Source organism: Oncorhynchus mykiss, chromosome 3, assembly GCF_013265735.2.
Source record: "Oncorhynchus mykiss isolate Arlee chromosome 3, USDA_OmykA_1.1, whole genome shotgun sequence".
NCBI classification, from domain to species: Eukaryota; Metazoa; Chordata; class Actinopteri; order Salmoniformes; family Salmonidae; genus Oncorhynchus; species Oncorhynchus mykiss.
Window position 1 is genome coordinate 51,817,564 of NC_048567.1, and position 25,285 is coordinate 51,842,848.

The following is a 25,285-nucleotide window of genomic DNA, read 5'->3' on the forward strand; positions in this document are numbered from 1 at the left end:
TTGACTTAGAATGCCTTTTATTTGCTTTTAGTTGGATTTACCTCGTGGAAATAAATAAAACATTTGAGCTTCAAAATAATGCGTGAACATGAATAATTCAACAGTTAAGAAAACATTCAAGGTGAAGGGGACGTAAAGAGTAAATTCCTGCCACTTGAATCTGGTAATCCCACAGTGCAAAAGAAACAGAGAGTAAAGTTGTATTTCTTACTGCCGCTGAGGCTAGCTCAGATCTCTCCTCTCTGTTTCTCAATGTCAGTGGTCTCCTGTCAGTTAAGAATGAAAAAACAAAAATGAACTGTAGTTACAGAGAGCTCTCAGTTTGAAAGCTGCTATTAATGTATGAAATACACTTATAGTGAAAGTCAATGACATGCACTATTGCAAAGAGGGCCAAAAGCAAACAAATTATGCACAATCCCGGGATCAAGGTATCTTCAGTTCTGGAACAGCTTCTGTTAAGTGCTATGCCTTGGCATAGCCATGCATCCTCTTACTACAAGTCTTCTCATTTTTATCTTGTGTTAGGAAATTACAAGCTGGAGAGAATTTCGTTATCTTCAGCAGAGATTAAATACATTTTGGTAGCAATTGTCTTACACTCCATTTAAGGTGTGATCTAAAAAAAAAAAGTGTCCGCCCTCAGGAGAGTGAATAGTTACATTGCTGCGTATGTGTCTTATACTTGTTTGCATCAGCACTAGTTATCAAAGCATAATTTGCAGAGGAGCCATCTTGCATTGTCCCTTCTAACAAACCTTCTTTTTTGAATCAAGAAAACGGTCCCTTCTATTCTTTCAGAACTAGGCAATCATGGAGACAAAGAAAAGTTCACATTAATCAAAGCCAGCAGAGAAGAGAAAAAGGGTTTGGGGAATTGAAATTAGATTTGGAGCATGGGGGGGGGGGGGGGGGGGCTTATTTTCAGTTGCCATTTCCACCACAATAAAATTAATTGACAAAAAAAAAAAAATCCTTGAGTGTTCTCATTTTTGTCTAGTATCATCCTGGCGGAACGTCACAAACAATATCCAATGATTGCAGTTGTCGTTTTACTGAGGCAGTGCAGTTACAGCTGAATGAGTTGTACTTCAATATTTTTCCTTAGCAAGGCAATTTAAAAAACATCATTACAGTGTTCCAAGAAATTGCCCCACAAATAGTTCTACAAATATGGTTACGGCCTTGACCAGATCACAACACTTATCCACCCTTAGACATTTATACAGGAACCTCTGGTGCTCACAAAGTCATCCTTGATTTCTGCATCAATCCAAAAAATGTCAGGTCTATAATGTTCATGCTAAAAAATGTATGGACACAAACTGCACAATACTTTGTTGTTAGTGTAATTTATTAAGCCCAAATCAGGATGGGAAGATCACACTATATGTTTGGTTTTCTGTGGCTATCCAAATAGCATGTCAATATACTTGGAATTGATTTTTGGCTACTAGTGAGAAAATGTCATTAGGAACCTGTTTGAACCCTGATCCTCCCTGTCTAAGACAGAGCATCACTTTGGTATTCACAACTAACCTCATCCGGCAAGGTCTTCCTGCAGTTTTAGGTTGTTCAGCTATCACTTTATCTCTTTGGATCTGTAATTAACTAGTTATTAACCATTGCTAAAGGCATTCCCTTGAACACTCACAAATTGACAATCACAATCCAAACAAAAGTTATTGAAAAGTAATTCCGGGAGCAACCAGACGTATTCAGGATTTTGGTAAGGGCCCATTGGTGATTAATTTCGTACAGTAAAAGTCGCTTCCTTCGACATCATTTGTTCCATGTTTTCCTCCTACTATTTATTGAGAGGTTTCTTCTTTACAAAATTGATTTTGCTTTGGTTTCAATACCATTAGAAAATAGAGTTTGTTTTGTGAGCTTGTAGAGAAATTCTACATTCATTCACTTCCTTGAGTTTCATCATTGACGTTTTTGAGAAGGGTCCATTACTTACAACTCTGTGTTCTAGGAATACTCTTGCTTTTTCCACAGAAGGCATAGGTGTCTATGGGTGCCTTAGATCCTCATAAGAAGCTTTTTTCCTCACTGTTCCCCACTTCTGCATGACAAAAATATAGCCTCCTAATAGCAAAGTCAGTGTTTTGAAAAGTGTATATGCATGGTGATATGCCAAATACATTGGAGAGAGAAACAGATAGGGGGAAGAATACTGAATTGATATTATTGTAAGATGCATCTGATGTTTCTTTGGTAGATTGTCTGAACAGTCACTCTGAGCCTCAGTATGGCGAGGCGATTTTCACCCCCTCTCCAAGCTTTTCTATCCTCCAACCCCAAAATACACTTATTTTGGCAGACCAAGTTCATTGTAAACAGCAGGGGGTGCCGCTCCTGAGATCAGATGAAGTACTCCTTCTTGCTCTCGTCCATGGCATCCTGCAGAGCCGGGTCGCCTCGAAGTGCCGCATCCGCTGTTTCGGCAAACTCGGTGCCCTTGGCCTCATTGGTGTGGTAGGTGCCTTTGTGCCGGTACATGTAGCGAATCACTACCACTGCCAAGCAAAGAAGCACCAGGACCACAGCAGCAATGACAGCTGCAAATGGAGATAGATGAGGGTGTTACAGAAAGGACTTTGGTCTCACAATGACAATTCACTATCACAATGACAAAATACAATGAGGGCTGCTTTTCACAATAGCCCGCGATTCTGCACAGGCAGGACTTCGACATTGAAGTGTCATTGATCTTTGAATGGGCAAAGTCATCGGACTGTATGTGGATCAGAAAGATGACCGTTCCTTGATGGTTGGTAAACGCCAACACAAAACCAAAAGGGATATGCATCTCCAAATACTTATCAAGCTTCAATCTGCCAACAGAGTGCAGTACTAAACAAGAGTTTGCTCAATAATGTGGTGTTCAGAGACAAGTACAGGCCTAAACAACTGTTTCTCTGTTATTTTCAAAGGACAATATTTCAATCAAAGTTCATTGTGATCGTTTGCCAACAGTGAATGGTAGTGGTAATGTGGTAGTAGAGACACAATGACCTGTTAAGTTTGAAAAAAATCTCTTGGGCCAAAAATCACAACTTGTGAAGATGTTTTGTAACTTAATTGTCTATTTTGTGGAATGCCAGTCTCTTGATAATAAAAAGTCAGTTTCACGCTAGATTCTAGTTTGAACACATTACTGGCAGAAGAAGGACAAAGTGTTTTTTTAAATGCATATTTTGTGGTCTGTTACAGCTGCTGGGAGACAAGGACAGTATTTTGTGCCATAAAAATATCAATGGTTTTTACATGTAAAATTTGTCCCGTTGGTTGGCTGACTCCAGAAATTAGCTTTAAATAGCTCTGTTCCGAAACATTTAGCAGACTGCTGCTTTGAAAGAAAGGGAAAGCGATGTCTTTGTGTTGCATCGTTAAACTAAGGAGGATGTCTGCCTCCAGCATCAAATCCATCAGCCATATTGACTTGGATGAGGTTTGCAGAGGGAAGCAAAGCTGATGGAAACCCTTTGAGTGTTCTGGGCATGAGAATAACTCTATTATAACTCACCTCCTAGTATGGCATCAAAGTATCCATCATCCACATCGCAAACTAACGAGGCAAAAAGAAAGGGATTTCAGATGTGCTCATATACACTACTGTTCAAAAGTTTGGGGTCACTTAGACATATCCTTGTTATTGAAAGAAAAGCACATATTTTGTAGATTAAAATAACATCAAATTGATCAGAAATACAGTGTAGACGTTATTATAATGTTGTAAATTACTATTGAGGCTGGAAACTGAGATTTTTTTTTTGTAATATCTACATAGGTGTACATAGGCGCACAGAGGCCCATTATCAGCAACCATCACTCCTGTGTTCCAATGGCATGTTGTGTTAGCTAATCCAAGTTTATCATTTCAGGCTAATCGATCATTAGAAAACCCTTTTGCAATTATGTTAGCACAGATGAAAACTGTTGTGCTGCTTAAAGAAGCAATACAACTGGCCTTCTTTAGACTAGTTGAATATCTGGAGCATCAGAATTTGTGAGTTCGATTACAGGCTCAAAATGGCCAGATACAAAGACCTTTCTTCTGAAACTCGTCAGTCTATTCATGTTCAGAGAAATGAAGGCTATTCCATGCGAGAAATTGCCAAGAAACTGAAGATCTCATACAATGCTGTGTACTACTTCCTTCACAGAACAGAGCAAACTGGCCCTAACCAGAATAGAAAGAGGAGTGGGAGGCCCCCGGTGCACAACTGAGCAAGAGGACAAGTACATTAGAGTGTCTAGTTTGAGAAACAGACTCCTCACAAGTCATCAACTGGCAGCTTCATTAAATAGTACCCGCAAAACACCAGTCTCAACCTCAACAGTGAAGAGGCGGCTCCGGGATGAGAGTTCCTCTGTCCAGTGTCTGTGTTCTTTTGCCAATCTTAATTTTTTCTTTTTATTGGCCAGTCTGAGATATGGCTTTTTCTTTTCAACTCTGCCTAGAAGGCCACCATCCCAGAGTCGCCTCTTCACTGTTGACGTTGAGACTGGTGTTTTATGTAGATATTACAAAACAAATCAGCCGTTTCCAGCTACAACAGTCATTTACAACATTAACAACATCTACACTGTATTTCTGATCAATTAGATGTTATTTTAATGGACAAAAATGGTGCTATTCTTTCAAAAACAAGGAAATTTCTAAGTGACCCCAAACGTTTGAACGGTAGTGTAGGTTCACATAAGTTACATAGATGGCTAAAGTACAGTGTGTAGTTATAATGCTGGAAGAGCAATTATTTTACCTTCAATTTATCCCATGTATCTTGAACCACATTAATATTTAGTTTCCCCAGGCTTTACTTTGTTATTTTAACAAATGTAAATGTTTCATAAAGGTTTGTTTTTATAGACAGCTGTCTCCCTGGTGTGTGTGTGTGTGCAGAGAGGTACTTTGTATCCGTCACCGGGGGACAAAACTCTCATTAAAGAAAGTGATTAAAGGTAATCATGAATTATTGCACAGGCAACATCTGCCCATCTTGACTTTCTCTGAAGGACAGAGTCACAGAGTCAGTCAGTCATAGCCGAAACCGTGTCATTTATAAAAACACAACGTTAAATCCAAAATGGAGATCGATCCCTGCAAGCATGAGAAAGCGCTATAGCTTAAAGAAGGAAGAAAGAAAGGAAGAACAAAATAGTGATTAGTTAATGGAGACCCCAAAGTGCGCAATTAAAAGGCAGCCTCATTAATGCCTAATCACCCGAAACACATCTTGGTGTTCGCCCACTCATTAGATCCTCATCTCAATGCATTGTTTATGATGTGGACACATTCTCAGCAATTAAAAAGCCCTAACAGAGCCTTCTCATTTGGGACGGAGGGAGGGAAATTCAACAACAGATCCTCAGTGTGTAGTTGTGGGAACAGAGTAGTGAAGTGAAGCAGCTGGGATGGGACAGTGTCCAGGATGCGTGGCTCATTCAGTTACTGTGTACTAAATCAAGATTTTGAATTGTGTAAAACACATCAACTTTAGGCCAACTTTAGGCCTATGAATGCTTGCCTGTTCTGGGGGCCTCAATATGCATATGAAATCCATAAGTCATTCAACCTTGATCCAAATATGATTGGCTATTTTAGATGCAGACTCACAGACCATCTCTTCTCCCTCAGTTAGACCTGACCAAAGCAACACATACTCCGTTATGAGACTGTGGGTGTTTCTCAAAATGCATACTACTGTGCTCCGAGCATGCAAATTGGAGCACGGGAGGATCGGAGTATGTGTCCAAATCAAAGTATGTGAAACGGAGCACGGAGGGCACTTCTCGAATGCGTACTCTGTTTGTATATATTTTGAAGCATGCATCGATGCAATCTTCAAAGGAAAGTATGCAAAGAAATAATGACGCAACCATGTAAAAAATGACGCAACATTTATTGAAGTCAAGTGCGCCCATTACTTGAGCTGAAGTGAGAGAAAATACACTCCGACTTCGGAATGAAATGTTACCTATTCACATCTCATATATTGCCTGACTACAATATTTTATCTTGATATGTTAGTAAATACATGCTGTGTTAATTTTGGCATGTTTACCTGCCTTCGTACTGTAGATCGCAAGCCCGTACTAAGTCAATAGGGCTAATTGGCTAGCTACTATTGCTAGCTAGCCAGAAAGTCACAAAGAATTGTTAGCTAGCTACACACAAACAATTTACATCTGCCTTGCATCACATTTATTTGAGGTTATTTTACCTGTTAAACTATCTGATTAGCTACATTATTACGATTCACATATAGCTAATTGATAGTTATGAAGTAAAATGTTTGCTTTGTGTATATCTTGTTTCGTCTCTTGCCATTGTCCTGGCTGGAAGAAGGTTCAGTGAATGGGTAACTCAATAGGGCCTACTGACTAGCAAGCTAGCCATGAAGAATTGGTAGCTATGTCACGACTTCCGCCGAAGTTGGCTCCTCTCCTTATTCGGGCGGCGTTCGGCGATCGACGTCACCGGTTTTCTAGCCATCACTGCTCCATTTTTCATATATCCATTTGTCAGCGCCGGTCTTGTGGGATCTGGATGCGGACATTGAGCAGGCGTTGCGTACAGAGCCCGCTCCCCTCCAGTGTCCCATTGGGCATATGTACTTTCTGTCTGCTTTCCGTGACCAGTTGATCTCTTGGGCCCACACTTCTCCCTCCTCTGGTCATCCGGGGATCGGTCGGACGGTGCGCTGTCTGACTGGGAAGTACTGGTGGCCCACTTTGGCTAAGGACGTGAGGGTTTATGTCTCCTCCTGCTCGGTATTTGCCCAGTGTAAGGCTCCGAGACACCTGCCCAGAGGTAAGTTACATCCCTTACCCGTTCCACAACGACCTTGGTCACATCTGTCAGTGGATTTCCTAACGGATCTTCCTCCCCCACAGGGAAATACCACAATCCTGGTCGTTGTGGATCATTTTTCTAAGTCCTGTCGTCTTCTCCCTCTGCCTGGTCTCCCTACGGCACTACAGACTGCGGAGGCCCTGTTTACACATGTCTTCCGGCACTACGGGGTGCCTGAGGATATAGTGTCGGATCGGGGTCCCCAGTTCACGTCGAGAGTTTGGAAGGCGTGTATGGAACGTCTGGGGGTCTCGATTAGCCTCACCTCAGGTTTTCACCCCGAGAGTAACGGGCAGGTAGAGAGAGTCAACCAGGATGTAGGCAGGTTTCTGTGGTTCTATTGCCAGGACCGGCCGGGGGAGTGGGCAGCGTTTGTGCCCTGGGCCGAGATGGCACAGAACTCGCTTCGCCACTCCTCCACTAACCTCTCCCCCTTTCAGTGAGTATTGGGGGTACCAGCCGGTTCTGGCACCGTGACATCAGGGTCAGACCGAGACTCCTGCGGTGGACGACTGGTTTAGGCGCGCAGAGGAGATATGGGAGGCCGCCTGTGTCCATCTCCAGCGAGACGCGCGTCGCCAGAAAGCCAACGTGGACCGTCACCGCAGTGAGACCCTGGTGTTCGCACCAGGGGACCGGGTCTGGCTCGCGACCCATAACCTGCCCCTCCGCCTGCCCTGCCGGAAGCTGGGTCCGCGGTTTATGGGGCCATTTAACCTTTTTGGGATGGGGGGCAGCATTTTCACTTTTGGATGAATAGCTTGCCCAGAGTGAACTGCATCCTACTCTGTTCCAGATGCTAATAAATGCATAGTATTGTTAGTATTGGATAGAAAACACTCTTAAGTTTCTAAAACTGTTTGAATGATGTCTGTGAGTATAACAGAACTCATATGGCAGGCAAAAACCTGAGAAAAATCCAACCAGGAAGTGGGACATCTGAGGTTTGTAGTTTTTCAAATCCTGGATTCGAGGCGTCAGGCGGGGGGGGGCTAAAGTACCTCGTGGAGTGGGAGGGGTACGGGCCGGAGGAGAGGTGATGGGTTCCGGTTGCAGATGTTTTGGATCCTGAACTGCTGCGGGAGTTTCACCGTCGCCGGCCGGATCTCCCTGCACCTTGTCCTCCGGGTCATCCTCGAGGCCGGTGTCAGCACGCGGCTGGAGATGCGCGTCAAGGGGGGGTACTGTCACGACTTCCACCGAAGTCGGCTCCTCTCCTTGTTCAGGCGGCGTTCGGCGATCGACGTCACCGGCTTTCTAGCCATCACCGCTCCATTTTTCATATATGCATTTTTTCCTGTCTTGTTTCCGTACACACCTGGTTTTCATTTCCCCAATCAATCTACTTGTATTTAACCCTCTGTTTCCCATCCTGTTTTGTGTGTTATGTTGGTGTTTTGAGCGCATGTTATTTATGTAGTGATCTCGTTTTGGAACTAAATAAAGTGCGCCTGTTTACATCACTCAACTCTCCTGCACCTGACTTCGCCTGTTATACACTCGATGACAAGCTAGCTACACACGGACAATGTACATCTACCTTGCATAACATTAGTTTTAGGCTATTGTTGCCTGTTTAACTAGCTGGATTACTACGATTCACATACAGTATATCTGACAATTATGAAGTGAAACGTTTGCTTTGTGTATATCTTGTTTTGCCTCTATTGTTGCCATTGTCCTGGTTGGAATAATGTTCAGTGAATGGGGAGATGCAGCGTCAGGTAATACAGTAGGGGGAGTGCAAGGACTTCTCAAATGTAATGTTTTATGTGTTCTCCACACTCTTGTCCTCAAAAGAACATACTCAAGAGAACGTCCTCGGAGAATGCACACGGAGCATGAGAGTGTGGAGCACGGTTTTATGCATATTGAGAAACACCCTGTGTCTGCTGCCGAGCTGCATGTATTTTGTCTTATCTAAATATAACCATTCTTTAGTGTGGTGTATTATCGCTGTTTATCATAGATAGAAGACAGGATACCTCTATGCAATCTCATTCCCTTGTAAAAATCTAGATTGGATTTCGGAATGCATAACATTATTCAGATTGCAGAAACTTAAGATACTTTATCGAAAAATAAACTCACCAACAGGGGTTATCATGTCTGCTGTTTCACTCAGACCTGTGAATAGACAAAGAAAGCAAGCAGTGTTTGGTTGTAGAATACAGTGGAAGATTCACTTTCACTCCAGAAATGTATAATCATAATACATTTTTCACCTCACAGTCTTACTATATATGAATAGACGCTGAAACAATATTTTTTACATAATTACACAACAGCTATAACTGTTATACTTCTTATAAAGTGTAGGTAGAAATTGTTTCTCAATATTCTGTAACAGAACTGCACACTTTCAAGTGCATGCATCATTTCAAATACTTGCAAGGAAACCCTGCTGGAAAAAATAGCAACTTTGCTTAAGGCAAGATTCAACATCACATGAGGCAGCAAGCAGGTCAATAGTTTAAGCTGCTACTAAGATGCATGGTGAAATTCAGAGGGAGGCAGCCTATCCTATCCTTTTTTTAAAGCAAAAATATATCCATCCATAATTCAGGGTAGGGGAACGGGTTAAGTTTAATTTCTTTATATGGTCTACACTTAATCAGGCCAGCCAAGATCTGAGAGCTGTGGAGAGAGCTCAAATCCCTGATAAATTTGCCAAGCAAACACGGGGGGCCTGTCTCGCCCGGAGGTGTCTCCTCGTTAGCCTCGTTAGCAAGATCCGCTCGCTGCCGCGACATGGAGAGTGGGACATCTGCACTGCCCCCGATGGGGACCACTAAGCCACATCCAAGTGCAGATTTCTCTTCCCGTCACCAGAAGCCAAAGAGGCCGACAGGCAGGCAAAGGCGTGAGGAGGGTGGTGAGTATTGGATGCCACAGAGCATTAGCCAACGTGCATCACCTCCTTCTTTCACTTCGTTCGCCGACACATCCGCAGAAGAGTTTGCCCCGGGAACGAGACACTGCTTTCATCGCATTCCCAGAAGTGGCGTTAATCTTGCCCAAAGCCGGCTGTGAAGCAGGCCTGGTAAGTGTCTCCCTGTAGGAAGGAAGGGGGAACTGGAAGCCAAATTAATTCCACCCTGCAGATCTGTGGCTGACACTGTGCTGATATGATATTCTCAGGAAATAAATATATGCTAAAGCCTGGCCGCATCTAGCTCTAGTGGCTCTTGGTCCCTAAATGGCTGTCCAATTTAGTGGCCATCGTAAGGAAAAGTAAATAATATCCATTTAAATGTTAGAAAAGCTGGCATCTTGCTTCTCACACTATCAGACTGGATGCACAATCTTAATGAAAATGTTATCACGTAGTGCAGAGTTGGTGCTCTAAAGTAGTTTTCAGTATAGAGGTATTGCAGTTGGACAGTCAATTTCCTGGTTCCCTCTCTGGGCCAGCTGGCATAGGGGATGTCATTAATGGAGTTGTGATAAGTCTTGAGAGGTGAATGCAAATGCTAGCGACCATGACAATAACACTCTTGGTTTTTTGGCAGCGGTCACTTGAGGCCACCCATGCTGTCGCAACACAATTATGTCTCAAATCAAATCAACAGTTGTGGTGTTGTTACTGACTTGTACTTGTTGGTGAGTTGCTGTTCAATTTGTAATCCCACAACTTTTTGGGATCATTTAGCTTGTTGGACCAATGCTTCTCCAATTATGAAGTGGCAGAAGGGGCTTGAGAATAATCTCCATCTCAGTCTGAGAAGCAGAGCCTATCAAACAACATGGGAGATTGGGAGACTAAAATAAAAATTCATTGTCAAATAAGTAGATGCTAGATATGAATTTTGATAGCACTGCAAAAAAACTGCCAACTCTTCAATACAGCCTTCGAATTTCAAGGATTGAACAGACGGTGTTCAAAGCACAGTCTCACCTCAGAGGATTTCAAACTTTTTTAATATCGATGGGCTGCAAGGGCGGTTTCTCAACTGTATTTCCCACCTGTCGTTGTCTGGTGGATATGGCTGACTCCTGATTTCCGTCAGCAAACAGCTCAGCTGTGGCCCGCTGCCTGTGCCTAACTGAGGGTGAAAACATCCACTAAATGACTGGATAAACACCTCTCTCTTCCCCCATCTCTCTCTGCTCTTCCTCTTTCGGTAATGTTCCACAGAGAAGGATGCTCGTCTTGTATTATTTAACATGCTGAGAGCTGCTCATGCAGCTGTCTGAAAAATCTAAATACTTAGTGTCCTTTAAAATGAAATGCACATCTTTGGAGTTATGGCAGGTGGAGTGGTTGTGTCTTGGATAAACATGATAATATTGCAGTTCCCTTTATTTATCTTCCCCTTATTATACGGTGTACTGAATTTTCTAAATACATATACTGCATGTCGAGAAAATGATGCACAAGCATGTTCAATGTACAGCATTTGTGTTTGTGGATGAGCTAAGCACCAACCATTAGCAACACTATTCTTAGGTATATGTTACGTAAGCAACCAGGAGAAATCATAACCAATCACATCAAAAACCTACTCATCTGGTCTTGAGACTGCAAGGTCTCCATAAATGAACAATGAACTTTCTCCCAACGTCAGGGTCTTAGAATGCATTAAGATAACACTTCTGAGTAAAATGGCAAATATTTCAATTTGCCGACCAAGGGAACTTTATCCTTGCAGAAGAGTTTTAATATGCAGGGTTTGTCTCTTGTATCTTTAATTCCCCACAAACTCCTTGCCTGGGCTCCAAACATATTTGACTTTACAACTTTCAAAAAACGTTGGTCTAATATTCATATACATGTGTTCTGAACCCTGCCTCTCCCACACACTGCAGGTACAAAAAAAAAAAGAACTTTGGCTTTCTCAATCATTTTCCTCGTCACATCACTTAAAGGAGAAAACACATTTCTTATTTATCCCCTCCAGTAAGAGCACTGTCAGAGTAAGACTGGTATGGTGCTGTACAACGAAAATAATATCTAAATGGACTATTCAATGAAAGGGCAATAATTGGCTGACTGAAGAATTGCTTTGATTTCGTCACTCGAGGTAGTAGCTCATAGCCATTCTGAGGAACTGAAAGCCTGAGCTTACTGCTTCCATTAAGTCCAAGTGTGCAACTCCCTGATAGACTATACAGAGGCAGAATGTACGGGTATGTATGGGTATGTACAGGTATGTATGGGTATGTACAATGGACTGCAATCCAGTCTTACCATATTTTCTTGGCTACATTCACATTGCTGTCTGAGAAAACAATTGGGCTTCGCTAATCAAAATGGCTACTTTGTATGAGCTGGCCAAAGCTGCCTTTTCTCTTCCATGTTCCCGACTAATATTTCCCTCACATACTGTACTCTACTCATGCACTGACCTCCAAGTCACGTTGTGATAAGAATACGGAGGAAAGGATTGGGTAGCGGTGGGAGACTGGGGAGGGAGGCATCTTATCAGCTCTTAAACCATGCAGACATGCCATTTTAAATTATTAATCTGAGAGGTTTGACCAGCCTCTATGAGTTCATTAGGTAAAAACAGATATCTAATGGGAACCTCCACTTCATATTTTCTTTATACTGCCATTTATCACTGTGAATGCTAGTTACTCAGCTCTAGGATAAACACTTACATTAGACGGTATCTTTACGGATGAACTGTACGTTCAGTATTTGCAGAAAGCATGCCCTTGTGTGTTTAGAGATCTCCTGCAAAACACAGTTCAAGTTGCATGGCAGCCATTTAGGCTAGATAGGCACCAAACTACTCAGCGTTGTTCTATCTAGTGCATTCTGTAGCAGTGATGCAAGTTGATCATCATCTCCAGCGATGGTAATGAAAGTAAATGACCGCCTGAGAGACGAAGCAGCAGAACGACACACATTTGAATAACTTGCGAACGGCCTGCCCGGCATAACTAATCAACACATTCTAATGAGTTTCTTTCTTCTGCTACTTTAGACTGGGTTGATTGGGAGGGCAATAGTGCAATCTCTTCAACAGCAGTAATGTCAGATGCTTTGATGAAATGCAAGCAATGCCAGTGCAATCTGGCAATATGGAAACATCAATAATGAACTTGCAATGAAGTGTTTACAAACAGACACACAGCAAAGTCATCATCAGAGTAGTTCTGTCTACCGCATACGGGCAGAGAGAGAGAGAGTGTGGTAGCAAAAAAAAATGGCTTCAAAGTTTCATTTAATGAAATCTGGCTGAGTATCTCAATCAATACAGACTGTACAAAACAAAACTCAATCCATCTCGTAGATACAGAACGCAATTTTCAAAACAAAACAGTCAGCTGTTATCATCTCCAAAGGGTCCACTGAATAAACACAATTATCAGTACACTTCATCTAGGCCTATTGAGAAACCGTAGGTAATACACAGTCTGTGTTTAAGGTAAAATATGTTTAAGTCCGAGGTCTTGTAATTGTTGCCAAGGATACTACGTAAAGCTAATTTGTGGAGTGAAATGCTGTATACAGAAGACGACCAGGCCTGTAAGTAGCCTTGAGTGGGTCGCCCCCGTAAAAGCCCAATATATCATATATATGAGTTGGAGTTTTAAGCTTGTCAGACACCATTTTGTGTTAAACTTGGACAGGCTTTACAAACCTGTATTTTCAGTGTTGAACACTTTTTATTATCAGGCATCCCATCAAAAGTGGAAAGCATATTTCTTCTGGCTGTAGGCGTGAATGTACGAGAGATCCTATCAGAAAATTGGTCCTTGAAGGAGCGCTTCTTGGAACCCGAGGTTGTTTATCAAATGTTATGTGTTGTGTTGTAACAAGTTAAATATGTGGAGCGTTGGTTCTCGCAGACCTACCCATGTGCCATGATCATCCCTCTCCCCTTTCCTTCCATGGCTACTTCGCTGCTCGTTGCTACCCTGACAACCCTTATCCATTTTCTGACAGAGTCTCTAACCGCGACCAGAATTCTCAATGACAACATTTCAATCACAGCTCGGGAAGGAAGCAAGTGAGTGAGGAGGCCAACAACTTGCAGAAAGCAGGTGTCTGAAGGGTGTGGCGTGAGGGAAGGCAACCTGGACAAATGGAGAGGAAAAAAAAGACAATTAGAGAAAAAAACCTGGAATGATATACAAAGACAGGGAGAGGAAGAGTGAAAGGAGAAGATTGAGACTGAGGCTACAGGGCAGCCACACCTCAGCACAAACTCTTGTTTGTGATCCAGTGGGCTGTACTGTAATAAAACATGTTTGGCCCCTCCAATCCCTTCCACCCACGCCCCAGAACCATTACACTGAACCATTACACTGTGTCTCAAGTATTTGGCATTACTTTCCATTTTCCCTTATCTTTCCTTGCCTCTCCCCACATTCTTACTCTGCTTTCCTCTGTCTGTATCTGGCTGTGTTCAGGCTTTTCTCTCGCTATCTCTCTCACACTCAGCCTCTCAGACTCCCTAGTCTCTGTCTGCAAGTTCTGTTGCAAAATCAAAGTTCTACTAGAATGATCGATGACAATGTTATCATCGGACTGCCATGGAATACTCTAAAAGTAATTAACCTGTTGAGGAAGCCTCTAGATTGGCATCTTATAATTTACCATGCCACCATGAGGACGGCTCTCAATAGAACATTGGATCCAATATCGCAGCTCTGATTAAGAAGACAAAACAAATTATCTTTCTCCCCCACCTGCAGTGTCACTTATTTGTCGTGCCCAGAGCTGTCAGAACGATGGATTAGGGTGCGCCCCAGATCCCCTCTCAGAGACTTGTTACCAGGAACCTTACAACCTATCGAATAACCATATATTTTAGGTCAAACCTCCAGGGAAGCACAATGGTAACTTCATATCGTTGTGAGAAGGATACAAACATGTATAATTTCTTGGAATTATATCTTGTAGTATTCCAAATAAATAAATAAAGTGTTATGATTCTGTAATATATTCTCCTTGTCCGACAATGACTTGTCATAATTCATGAACCTGCAACACTGGGTGTTTGGGGCTTTGGGTGTTTGGTTTCGAGCACTGGTTGTCAAACCAATTATAATCTGTGGCCTGAGTGACCAGTTAAAGATTTATATCTAACATTGTGGACACATGTTTCCTGAGTCACTGGGTGAAGCAGGGCTGGCCCTCTGCACATCCTGTTTGATGACACTGTCCGATCTCACTTCAAAACAAAAAGTGAAAAATGATAACAAATTCAACTGGAGTCGATGGCTCAGAAAAATAAATGAGGAGCTTTGCAGAAATAGTGTTTACCAAGCACAAGGTCAGTTTAAAATTGCATGAAGGAAATGTTTTCATCTTTCAGAGGCAAAAATGGATTCTGAATTATTGAGAGAGTTGACATGTGGGAGATTGTGAATGACCCATTGGTCACCAGGTCACATATATAGTTATTTAGTGACTGGGAGATAATATTATGTTTCAGGGAGATCATATTGGAAAATTAAGCTGGAAGGGAAACACTGTTTGTCTTTTATCCCTGTGAGACCTCCAAGTGCAGAAAGGCAAAAATTCAACAGGTCGTAAACTGTCGAAAAAAATGTCGAACACTACATAGTTAATATCCTTAGACCCAGTATCTCTTGCTGTGTGTCCTCCTGTCTTCTCTATGATGTAGTGTTTCTGTAGAAAAAAATAGAGAAACAAACATTCTTAGCTAGAGTTATTTTTCTAAGTGTTGCAAAAACGCTTGGGTCTCACAGGGTTAAGATGGCTGGTTGACTGGACATAGCCCAAGAGTCTACTGCCAAATTGTGAAAAACTGTTTGAGGACATAGGACCTACCTAGTGAAGGTTCGGGAAATAAACTGGAAATATTGTGTTGGACACATATAGTAGCAGCATCACTCTCCCAGTTTTTTTTTTTAACCTTTCTCCTTTACTTTACCACAACACAAAATGAGGAATACAGACAGAATAGATTGAGAATGTCACACACCTTTAGAGAAAGAGGTGGTGCCCTGAATGTGTGTCAATCATCAAAATCAAACAAATAGACACCTCAATAAACATGATGTCATCTGGCAGATCAGATCACTATTCCAGCATGTTGCGAAAGCCTCACTTGACCTGACTGACCAAAGTTAACCAGTCCACCAGCTATGCTAACAGTTGTCATCTTAACTTTAGGCTACTAATACTTAAAACTTAACATATGCCCCCTGGCTGAAACAGTTATTAGCCCTAATCAGACATTGTCAGCTGGAGACTGCCTCAGGGATTGTTATTTGAGAAATGAAATCACTTTCCCTCAGATCCTTTCAATTACCTCAGTGCTCCCCTGTACCGATTCAATAGCAGGACCACACTTCATCATTACAAAATCACACAGAGGGAAAATAATTGGAGGCTAAAGGTTACTGGCAGCAGGAAGAAAGATCTTTCCCCCTGTGAATTATGGCAATGCAATTGTATTTGCGTTGGAGTGGCTTATGAACAATAATGAGCATACTTTTTATTTTGGAGAACAACCAATGGTTGCATTGTACTTCAGAATACAATCTTAGGCAAATATAAACAACAAAGAAAAGTTAGGGTACATGAACTTGTTTGAGACCATGGAGGCCCATAATGGTATGTAAACCTGCCTTCCATGAATTAGTCTATCCTTCTGAATTGTCATTGTTTGGGAACTGTTTTTAATGAAAGCTGAACAATGGTATCTGTGTTACATTGACTTCAACAGGGGGATATCCTCAAGAGAGTTACGGAGTCCACTTCGAACCCCACTTCTTAATGCAAACATATTCACACGACAGGCTGAAGGAGATGACAAACACCCTTTCCTGTGCCTTCTCCTCATTCTTCTTGGAAAGACACTGGTAGGCAGCAAACTAATCCATCCCTCTTACTGGCTGGCAGCCTTGGCAGCCCGGACTTGTGAGCTGAAGACTAGACGTAACATAGAAAACAAAATACAAATTTCAGCGTCCCGGATTTACTATGTTAAGTCTTCCACTGAGTCCAGGTTGGCCTTGGGGGTCACATCTGGCTGGGAATATAGCTTGGAGACCCTATCTCTTCCAACCATATGGCACTGGCAACTGTAGAACACTACTTTCCATTTCCGTTCTTCTTCCTTTCTTTCCTTGTAGTGTAAAAGGTACAGCGGTTGTCCCATTGCTGACCGGGTAAAGCGGAAGATTCTGGGCCAGGTTGTTAATGGCTATGAAATCTTATGACAGGATCAGATGACTTGCTTCAGGCATGATTGAGGATTATTGGGGACAGATGGTGCCTTGTCCTGTGCTCCCCGTTGCCTTACCGCCTATGGGGATAAACAAAGAGGTCTGTTCTCTGCCGGGCTAACTACTGTAGCCACACACAGAGAGACCAGTGAATCAGGGAGAAACAGATAAACAGAACAGTCCAGACCGTGGCAGATAGGTTCAGCGCCTGGCGAAGGCTTTTGCTCTTTTGTAGAAAAGCAGTGAAAGTTTGTTGCCATGGTTTTGGCCTAATTAACTGCATCTCAACTCTGCACCCTACACCCGAATACTTGGAATTTGATTAATTGCAAATGCTATACATTTTTTACAAAATCGGAACCAACTTCTAAATATTACTCATAACATTTCTGTGGTTACTGACGACAGAGGATATTAGAGCCTGAAACTTTTTTGGAGATACCGTACCATTTTCTCCTGCTTTTCTCTCAGTTTAGATATGTGTGTAACACTGAGATTTACACTGTATGGGAGGGCTATAAACATCTGAGAGTTCTCAGCCTTTACCCTGGGTGGAATCAATTAAGCACCTCTGCTGTCTCCAGAAGCTGAAAGACAGACACTCCAAGGGAATTGGAAAACGTACTGGACAGCTGTCCTCCAGGACCAGCATCGAGCCTCCCTGCCAGGCACCTGATTGTCTCTCGCTGGTGTGAAGCTATAGCACCAGTGTGAGGGAGAGAGGGAGAGTGTGAGGTAGTTGGTGCTGCTGCTGTGGCAGCACATCTGTCCTGTTATCTCTGGAGCATGGAGCTGAGGGATGAAGTGGATAGGGGAGGAGACTCTGGGGGGAGTAAGATAAACACACTACAGAGACGCCAGTCTGGGATTGTTATTGGGTCTCTCCCCTCTTTCCACACTGGTTTTTGAAACACATCACCTCCTCTTCTACCTCATCTCCTGGAAAAATACCTCCAACCCCTATAGTTCTAAATACAACACATCCTGCTCCAAGAAAACAGAAAAGATTATTTCCTGTTCCCATCTCGTCTTTAATTCTACTCCAGTTCTCCCTTTAATTTCTTATCGATTTCTCCAACTACTCCATCCATCCCAGGCTCAATCTATCTCTGTTGCACTTTCTCTCCGCCTGCCACGTACTGTTCCCTTCTGTCACTCTCTGCTTCTCTGTATTTGTCTGTGTCCTCCTCTGTCAAGCATGCTCTCTTTCTCTCTCCCACTTTTTTCTTTCTCTCCCTCTCTCTATCAATCTTTCTACCTGTCTGAAAGTAGAGTAAAAACCCTGACAGTGAGAGCAGAGGAAGGGGAAATCTCCTTCTCTGCCTCCTCACAAGCACAGCCTCTCACGAATGCACAACTCCAGCAGCCCAGACAAGTCAAGGTCAGCTCTACTGTCATCTCCTCTCAGCTCCTCTGACACATATGCTTTCATACTAAAAATGGAGAATCTCCATTATCCTGTGTCCTTTCCTGACTCTGTGTCTGAGACGCTACATGCTTGTCTCTGTGAACTAAGATAGGGGCACTGGGGGTTAGTGTGTGTGGGAAAATAATAGCTCTATTTCCATGTCTGATTATTCATAGGTTGCAGTTATACGCTGCAGAAAGTTAACATGGTAGCTAGCACAGTGAAAGTTGATAAAACATAGAGAAGGGCCTCTTTTCTGTAGCAGGCTAATGAGAACACGTTGAGTGACAGCCACCAGAACAGCTTATACAAACAAACATCAGGTTGCCGCCTCAGTGTTTTTGAACAGCCCTGCCAGCTGGTTGAAAAACAGATCATTATTCTTCAACACCTATTTAATGCACCTATTCAATGTGGCCTGGTCCACAATTGGTGCTTGATGAGCAAATGGATGTTAACAGATCTGTATACAGTGCCTTGCGAAAGTATTCGGCCCCCTTGAACTTTGCGACCTTTTGCCACATTTCAGGCTTCAAACATAAAGATATAAAACTGTATTTTTTTGTGAAGAATCAACAACAAGTGGGACACAATCATGAAGTGGAATGACATTTATTGCATATTTCAAACTTTTTTAACAAATCAAAAACTGAAAAATTGGGTGTGCAAAATTATTCAGCCCCCTTAAGTTAATACTTTGTAGCGCCACCTTTTGCTGCGATTACAGCTGTAAGTCGCTTGGGGTATGTCTCTATCAGTTTTGCACATCGAGAGACTGAAATTTTTTCCCATTCCTCCTTGCAAAACAGCTCGAGCTCAGTGAGGTTGGATGGAGAGCATTTGTGAACAGCAGTTTTCAGTTCTTTCCACAGATTCTCGATTGGATTCAGGTCTGGACTTTGACTTGGCCATTCTAACACCTGGATATGTTTATTTTTGAACCATTCCATTGTAGATTTTGCTTTATGTTTTGGATCATTGTCTTGTTGGAAGACAAATCTCCGTCCCGGTCTCAGGTCTTTTGCAGACTCCATCAGGTTTTCTTCCAGAATGGTCCTGTATTTGGCTCCATCCATCTTCCCATCAATTTTAACCATCTTCCCTGTCCCTGCTGAAGAAAAGCAGGCCCAAACCATGATGCTGCCACCACCATGTTTGACAGTGGGGATGGTGTGTTCAGCTGTGTTGCTTTTACGCCAAACATAACGTTTTGCATTGTTGCCAAAAAGTTCAATTTTGGTTTCATCTGACCAGAGCACCTTCTTCCACATGTTTGGTGTGTCTCCCAGGTGGCTTGTGGCAAACTTTAAACGACACTTTTTATGGATATCTTTAAGAAATGGCTTTCTTCTTGCCACTCTTCCATAAAGGCCAGATTTGTGCAATATACGACTGATTGTTGTCCTATGGACAGAGTCTCCCACCTCAGCTGTAGATCTCTGCAGTTCATCCAGAGTGATCATGGGCCTCTTGGCTGCATCTCTGATCAGTCTTCTCCTTGTATGAGCTGAAAGTTTAGAGGGACGGCCAGGTCTTGGTAGATTTGCAGTGGTCTGATACTCCTTCCATTTCAATATTATCGCTTGCACAGCGCTCCTTGGGATGTTTAAAGCTTGGGAAATATTTTGGTGTCCAAATCCGGCTTTAAACTTCTTCACAACAGTATCTCGGACCTGCCTGGTGTGTTCCTTGTTCTTCATGATGCTCTCTGAGCTTTTAACGGACCTCTGAGACTATCACAGTGCAGGTGCATTTATACGGAGACTTGATTACACACAGGTGGATTGTATTTATCATCATTAGTCATTTAGGTCAACATTGGATCATTCAGAGATCCTCACTGAACTTCTGGAGAGAGTTTGCTGCACTGAAAGTAAAGGGGCAGAAAAATTTTGCACGCCCAATTTTTCAGTTTTTGATTTGTTAAAAAAGTTTGAAATATGCAATAAATGTCGTTCCACTTCATGATTGTGTCCCACTTGTTGTTGATTCTTCACAAAAAAATACAGTTTTATAGCTTTATGTTTGAAGCCTGAAATGTGGCAAAAGGTTGCAAAGTTCAAAGGGGCCGAATACTTTCGCAAGGCACTGTACATACAGTCCAATTGACATACTCCTTAGTGTGTGGTTAAATTCATCTTGCATTCGTGACGGTGTGTGGCGTCATGTAGTTGTCACCTAAAAGCCTTACATACATGAACCCTAGAATCACTCACACTCTGCTAGTTGTTAATTTATCCTCAGCTCACCAACAGAATGTCTCCTACACAACACAAAGCTTACTACCGTCATATTGCAGTTGTATGGTGCATAGGCACCTGAATGAGCCCAGGTGTATACCCATCTTTGGTCCCACCATATGACAATGTGAGGATGATTTCAAAGCACTCCTATGGCAGTGCCACACACGTACTTTACTTCAAATCAAATCACATTTTATTGGTCGCATACACGTATTTAGCAGATGTTAATGCAGGTGTAGCGAAATGCTGGACTTTGTGGCTCCCATAGTGTTATTGTCTTGTGCTACAAGCAGGGAATGATTCAACCTGTAGGCATGGTGACAGGTAATTGTCAATTAACATTAAAATCACATTTCCCTCCTAGCACTTTAGGGTTATCAGCAGCCAAGCATGATGGCAAATTTTATGCTCGCTTAATCATTAATATCTCATAAAGCAGAGTTATTGGAGCTTATCCTCATCAAAAAGTGACAAGTCAGTCTCTAAAATTGGGTCTTCATCGCCTATTTTGAGATAATTGGAGCTCGAAGTGATCACCTCTTTTTTGCTTCAACCTAATTCCTGTCAGTAGTTACTGCACAATATCGAATTAAATCGAAAACCCTCTAATATTCTTTTACGGCTTTCAGGCTTTCAGGTGTGCTCAGTGAAAGGAATGTCATGCTTACAAGGAGAAATAATAAATTCACAGACTTGTGCAGAGGAACATTTTTACCCTCCCTTCCTAAAGCTTATTATGCATGGGTTGGAGAACCAGTCATTTTCTGAAGTAGCCGAATAGAATGATGTTTGCTGCTGCCTCTCCTCCGTTATGAAAATGGAGTTTAAAAATGCATCACCGGAAAATAGGAGAAGGAACAATCAGGCCTTGAAAGACAGCTTTGTAATGTCTGCAGGCGCTTGCCTGCCTCTTTCTTTGGCCCATAACTGTCTCTCTCATAGTAGCCTACAGATCTATTGAGTGATAAGACTTGCTATTATGTCATTAACTTAAATGCTCCAGATAGTACAGATGTACGGAGATAAAATTTGATCTACACACTGACGAGACAGACACTGACTAAACCTGTGGCCCATGTGGTGGTGTTCTCCATACAGCCTCACTTTGTGGTCCCGTAATTCATCCTGAAACCCACAGAGATGAATATATATATATATATATATATATATATACAGTATATACATATATATAACTATTGAATGTTCATAACTTCTTCAACCCAGCCTGAGCAATTTGCTTCTAATATCCAGACAGATTAACTGTTTGTCACTGCATCACTAATGAGGGGATACTTTTTCTCATGATAAGATTGCACCTTGTTAAATCCCACAACTTGGTTGTGAGAGATGACTGTTTTTATCCTGTGGATGTCTAGCTGCCACTCTGGCAACACATTCCCCGCTGTCAGGCCCAGGGCCTGGTGTCTGAGGAGATCTATATTCACAACTGTCATGTCGCCCGCCTGCTCCGTCTCCCCCAGACCCTAGCAGACAACCCTAGCATGCACAATGGATAGCACGCACAATGACAGCTGTGAATATAGCATAGCTGGAGTAGCCCTGACTTTTACTAAATCTCCCCCGCCCCCCCCCATACTTATGTGCCTTAGGTATTGTTTGTATACATGACCATGCACTTCCAGCATGTATTTTTGGCTTATGGCAGCTGGCAACCTAAAACAACACATTTGACTCTACCTATTCGGTGTATGTGACAATGTATATATTTTTTACCTGTCTGTCAATACAGTACATATTCAATGATGAACTCTCAAAGACTGAGAGTTTGTGTTTTTCTTCACGCCACATGAAATCGTATTGTATATCAAAACTTGCTCAAGTATAGGCCTATTTATTTGTTGTTGTTGCTCAGATCCAATTTTAATTCTGAACTTTGATTGATCTGATAAAAATATAAACCCTCAGATATTGCTCGTTATAACATCTGGATATTTCAAAATGTAAAGTATTCAATAGATTCATATCATTTGCATTTCTTGATTCTAACATTTTACTCATTCAGTATATTTGTGTACGTGTAAGAGCTATTTTGTGTATTTGTAACGGTCGTCACCGCTACTTGCTTAGCGAGTACCGCTTCCTCCCGATTCAGCTCACACTGAGACCTAGGAGATCTGCCTTTATAGTCTTACCAGTCGGTCCCTTTGACAAGTTAGCAGTTTTTCAGAGCAAGTGGCGACACTTCAGGCTGAGGAGTGAGTTTCACACATCACCATATTCCATATAGCAATGAAAATGTATTGCAAATATAGAGAATTACAGGAAATATGAATGTTCTATAATGTCTGGAAACTGTATGGAAATGCTTTTACTTTTCTGACATTACTTTATTTAAGAAAAATGTGGTTGTCTCACCTAGCTAACAGTCACTCTGGAGAAGAGTGTCTGCTAAATGACTCAAATGTAAAACATTTAAATGTCAATGCTTTGAAAGAAATTCTAACAACTGTAACAATCTTCTTCCTGCTATGTCAATGTTTGGCCACTTTACAAGGCAGCTCTTGACAGGACACACAGGTGGAGTCTAAAGAAATAAAGAAATCAAAAAAACTATGAAATCCAACTCAACAATGGAAGATCACAAGGTGTAAAATAAAACCGCTGCTTGCTGTTGTTCATTTTGTTCTGGTTTCTTGATTGGAACACTCCTGGCCCAAACCCAGTAATACAAGCATCACTCAGCATGCCTCTTAGACTACCAGGTGTCCGATATACGTTGTGCTTCTTCCATTTTTTTTTTATCTCAAGGGTAGACAAGGTCAGGTGCTGTGTGCTTTACAACAGTGTGGAGTATAGGGGGTCTCGAGAGTTACAGTACAGTGAGAGGGAATCTGTTTTAGTACTTTCACCCTGGCTCCACCCCATATACTCCAAACCATTATCCCTTCCTGTAAAATACTGTAGTGGAGCAGAAGGTGACACTACAATCTGTTTCTGTTCTGCAAGGCACAGCCCAGGCTGCTCAGGCATGCAGAGAGTTGTGTGGTGGTTCAACGGTACCAGACTGGACAGTTGGAGAATACTTACTGGTTGGCATGGGTTGTGTCATGGCTTCTGGTTTCGCCTGGTCAGGGGTCGTGTTAAAGGCCACAGCCGGGCAAAGTGGGTGTAGGCAGGATGTCCAGAGAGAGAAAAGGAAAGAGAGAGAAGAAGAAAGAGAGAGAGACAGAAATTAGAGGGTAAAGCTGTATCCTGATGTAGGAGTGTGGGGGTGTTACTCAGCTCTCTAGTATCAAATCTCTATGTGAAAGGAAGTAAGAGGAGATGGTATGTAAATATCTTAATCCCTCTTAGCCTGTTTAGTATAGGTGCAAAGAAACGTGTTCTGTACACACACACAAACACAAATGCTTGCACACATGAACAAAAGACAAACCCACACACCTGTTGCGCTGTTGCATTCACTAGGTATTGCTGCTCTGTTCTTTAGATCACATATTTTATTGCTACACAGATACAGATACGTATGGCCCTGCCTAGACCAAGCAAATTGTTTTTTTTTTTCAATTGTGGAGCAAAAAATATTCCACTTTATTTGGAACGGCAAACCAGACAAAATTAAACGGGCCTATTTATATAATGAATAGGGAGGGCTGAAATGACTAAATATTAAAGCATTGAACCTCTTACTAAAATATTCTGTCATACAACATACTTAAGTCCTAAATGGTTTTCCAGTAAAATGTAAAATGTATATAGTATGTATAAGCTGGAAGTTGACGCCTACATTTTGTTGTTCATTAGTTTACTCCAGTTAGCGGAGGGGTGATCGGGTTAGGGGAAAATAATAAAGAAGCAAACTATATGGGGGATTGGAAATGTTGCAGACAATTACATTGATAGAATCCACAATCTATCTGCAATATTAAAGTGGATCTACCCTCTAAAACAATAAAACAAATACAAAATAACGTCTGAGGCTGTCTATACAATCCCATTCCCTTAGACATGGTCCAAAAGCCCTCCTCCCTCTGCTTCCCTGTATCTGCAGCATGCTGACCCAACTGCTTTCTAACAAACAGAGGAAGTGCTGCTGTGAGGAAGCATGGAGCACAGCCTTATCGCAGTCAAACAGTCAGATATACAGTTTAGTCTGGAGAGCTGAATAACTCTCCTCACTCCCCTCTTCTACCCTCCTCACACCAACCCTGTGAATGCTCAGGTTTTTAACGCTCATTACTAGTGACTTTTTAGAGAAAAGGATAAAGACAAATATTAACTTACAGATTTATAACGCTACTTTTGCTCTAAATAATGTGTGGTTTCTAACATAATATATATACAGTTGTAATAATGTAATAATAACCAGCAACATACACAGTTAAACATTTTTTATAAGAAAAGGTAGGCATGAACGGTCAAACTGAAATTAATCATTCTCCACTCTACAAAATTATTTAAAAAATATATATAATCATAGCTGCCTATTTCCTGCATGAAGTTAACTCATGCAAAACACCCTCTAAACTTAAGCTGCTATCATTTAATCAGAGATCATATATAATAAGTCAGATTGATTCACACTAAGACAGATCATCAGTCTATGAACTCTGAGCTTGGAGAGGCACTTACCTGTTTGTTTGTCTCTCT

General features: G+C 41.9%; 1 protein-coding gene across 1 annotated transcript; it reads right to left on the minus strand.

Annotated features, from left to right (window-relative positions):
* Positions 1 to 25,285, minus strand: LOC110520176 (glycophorin-C). Its single transcript, XM_036974560.1, has 5 exons — positions 25,268 to 25,285; positions 23,723 to 23,759; positions 8,960 to 8,995; positions 3,536 to 3,577; positions 1 to 2,567 (listed from the first exon to the last, which is right to left on the minus strand). Exons 2-5 carry the CDS (start codon positions 23,742 to 23,744, stop codon positions 2,371 to 2,373), a joined length of 297 nt encoding a protein of 98 aa, XP_036830455.1. The 5' UTR covers positions 23,745 to 23,759; positions 25,268 to 25,285; the 3' UTR covers positions 1 to 2,370.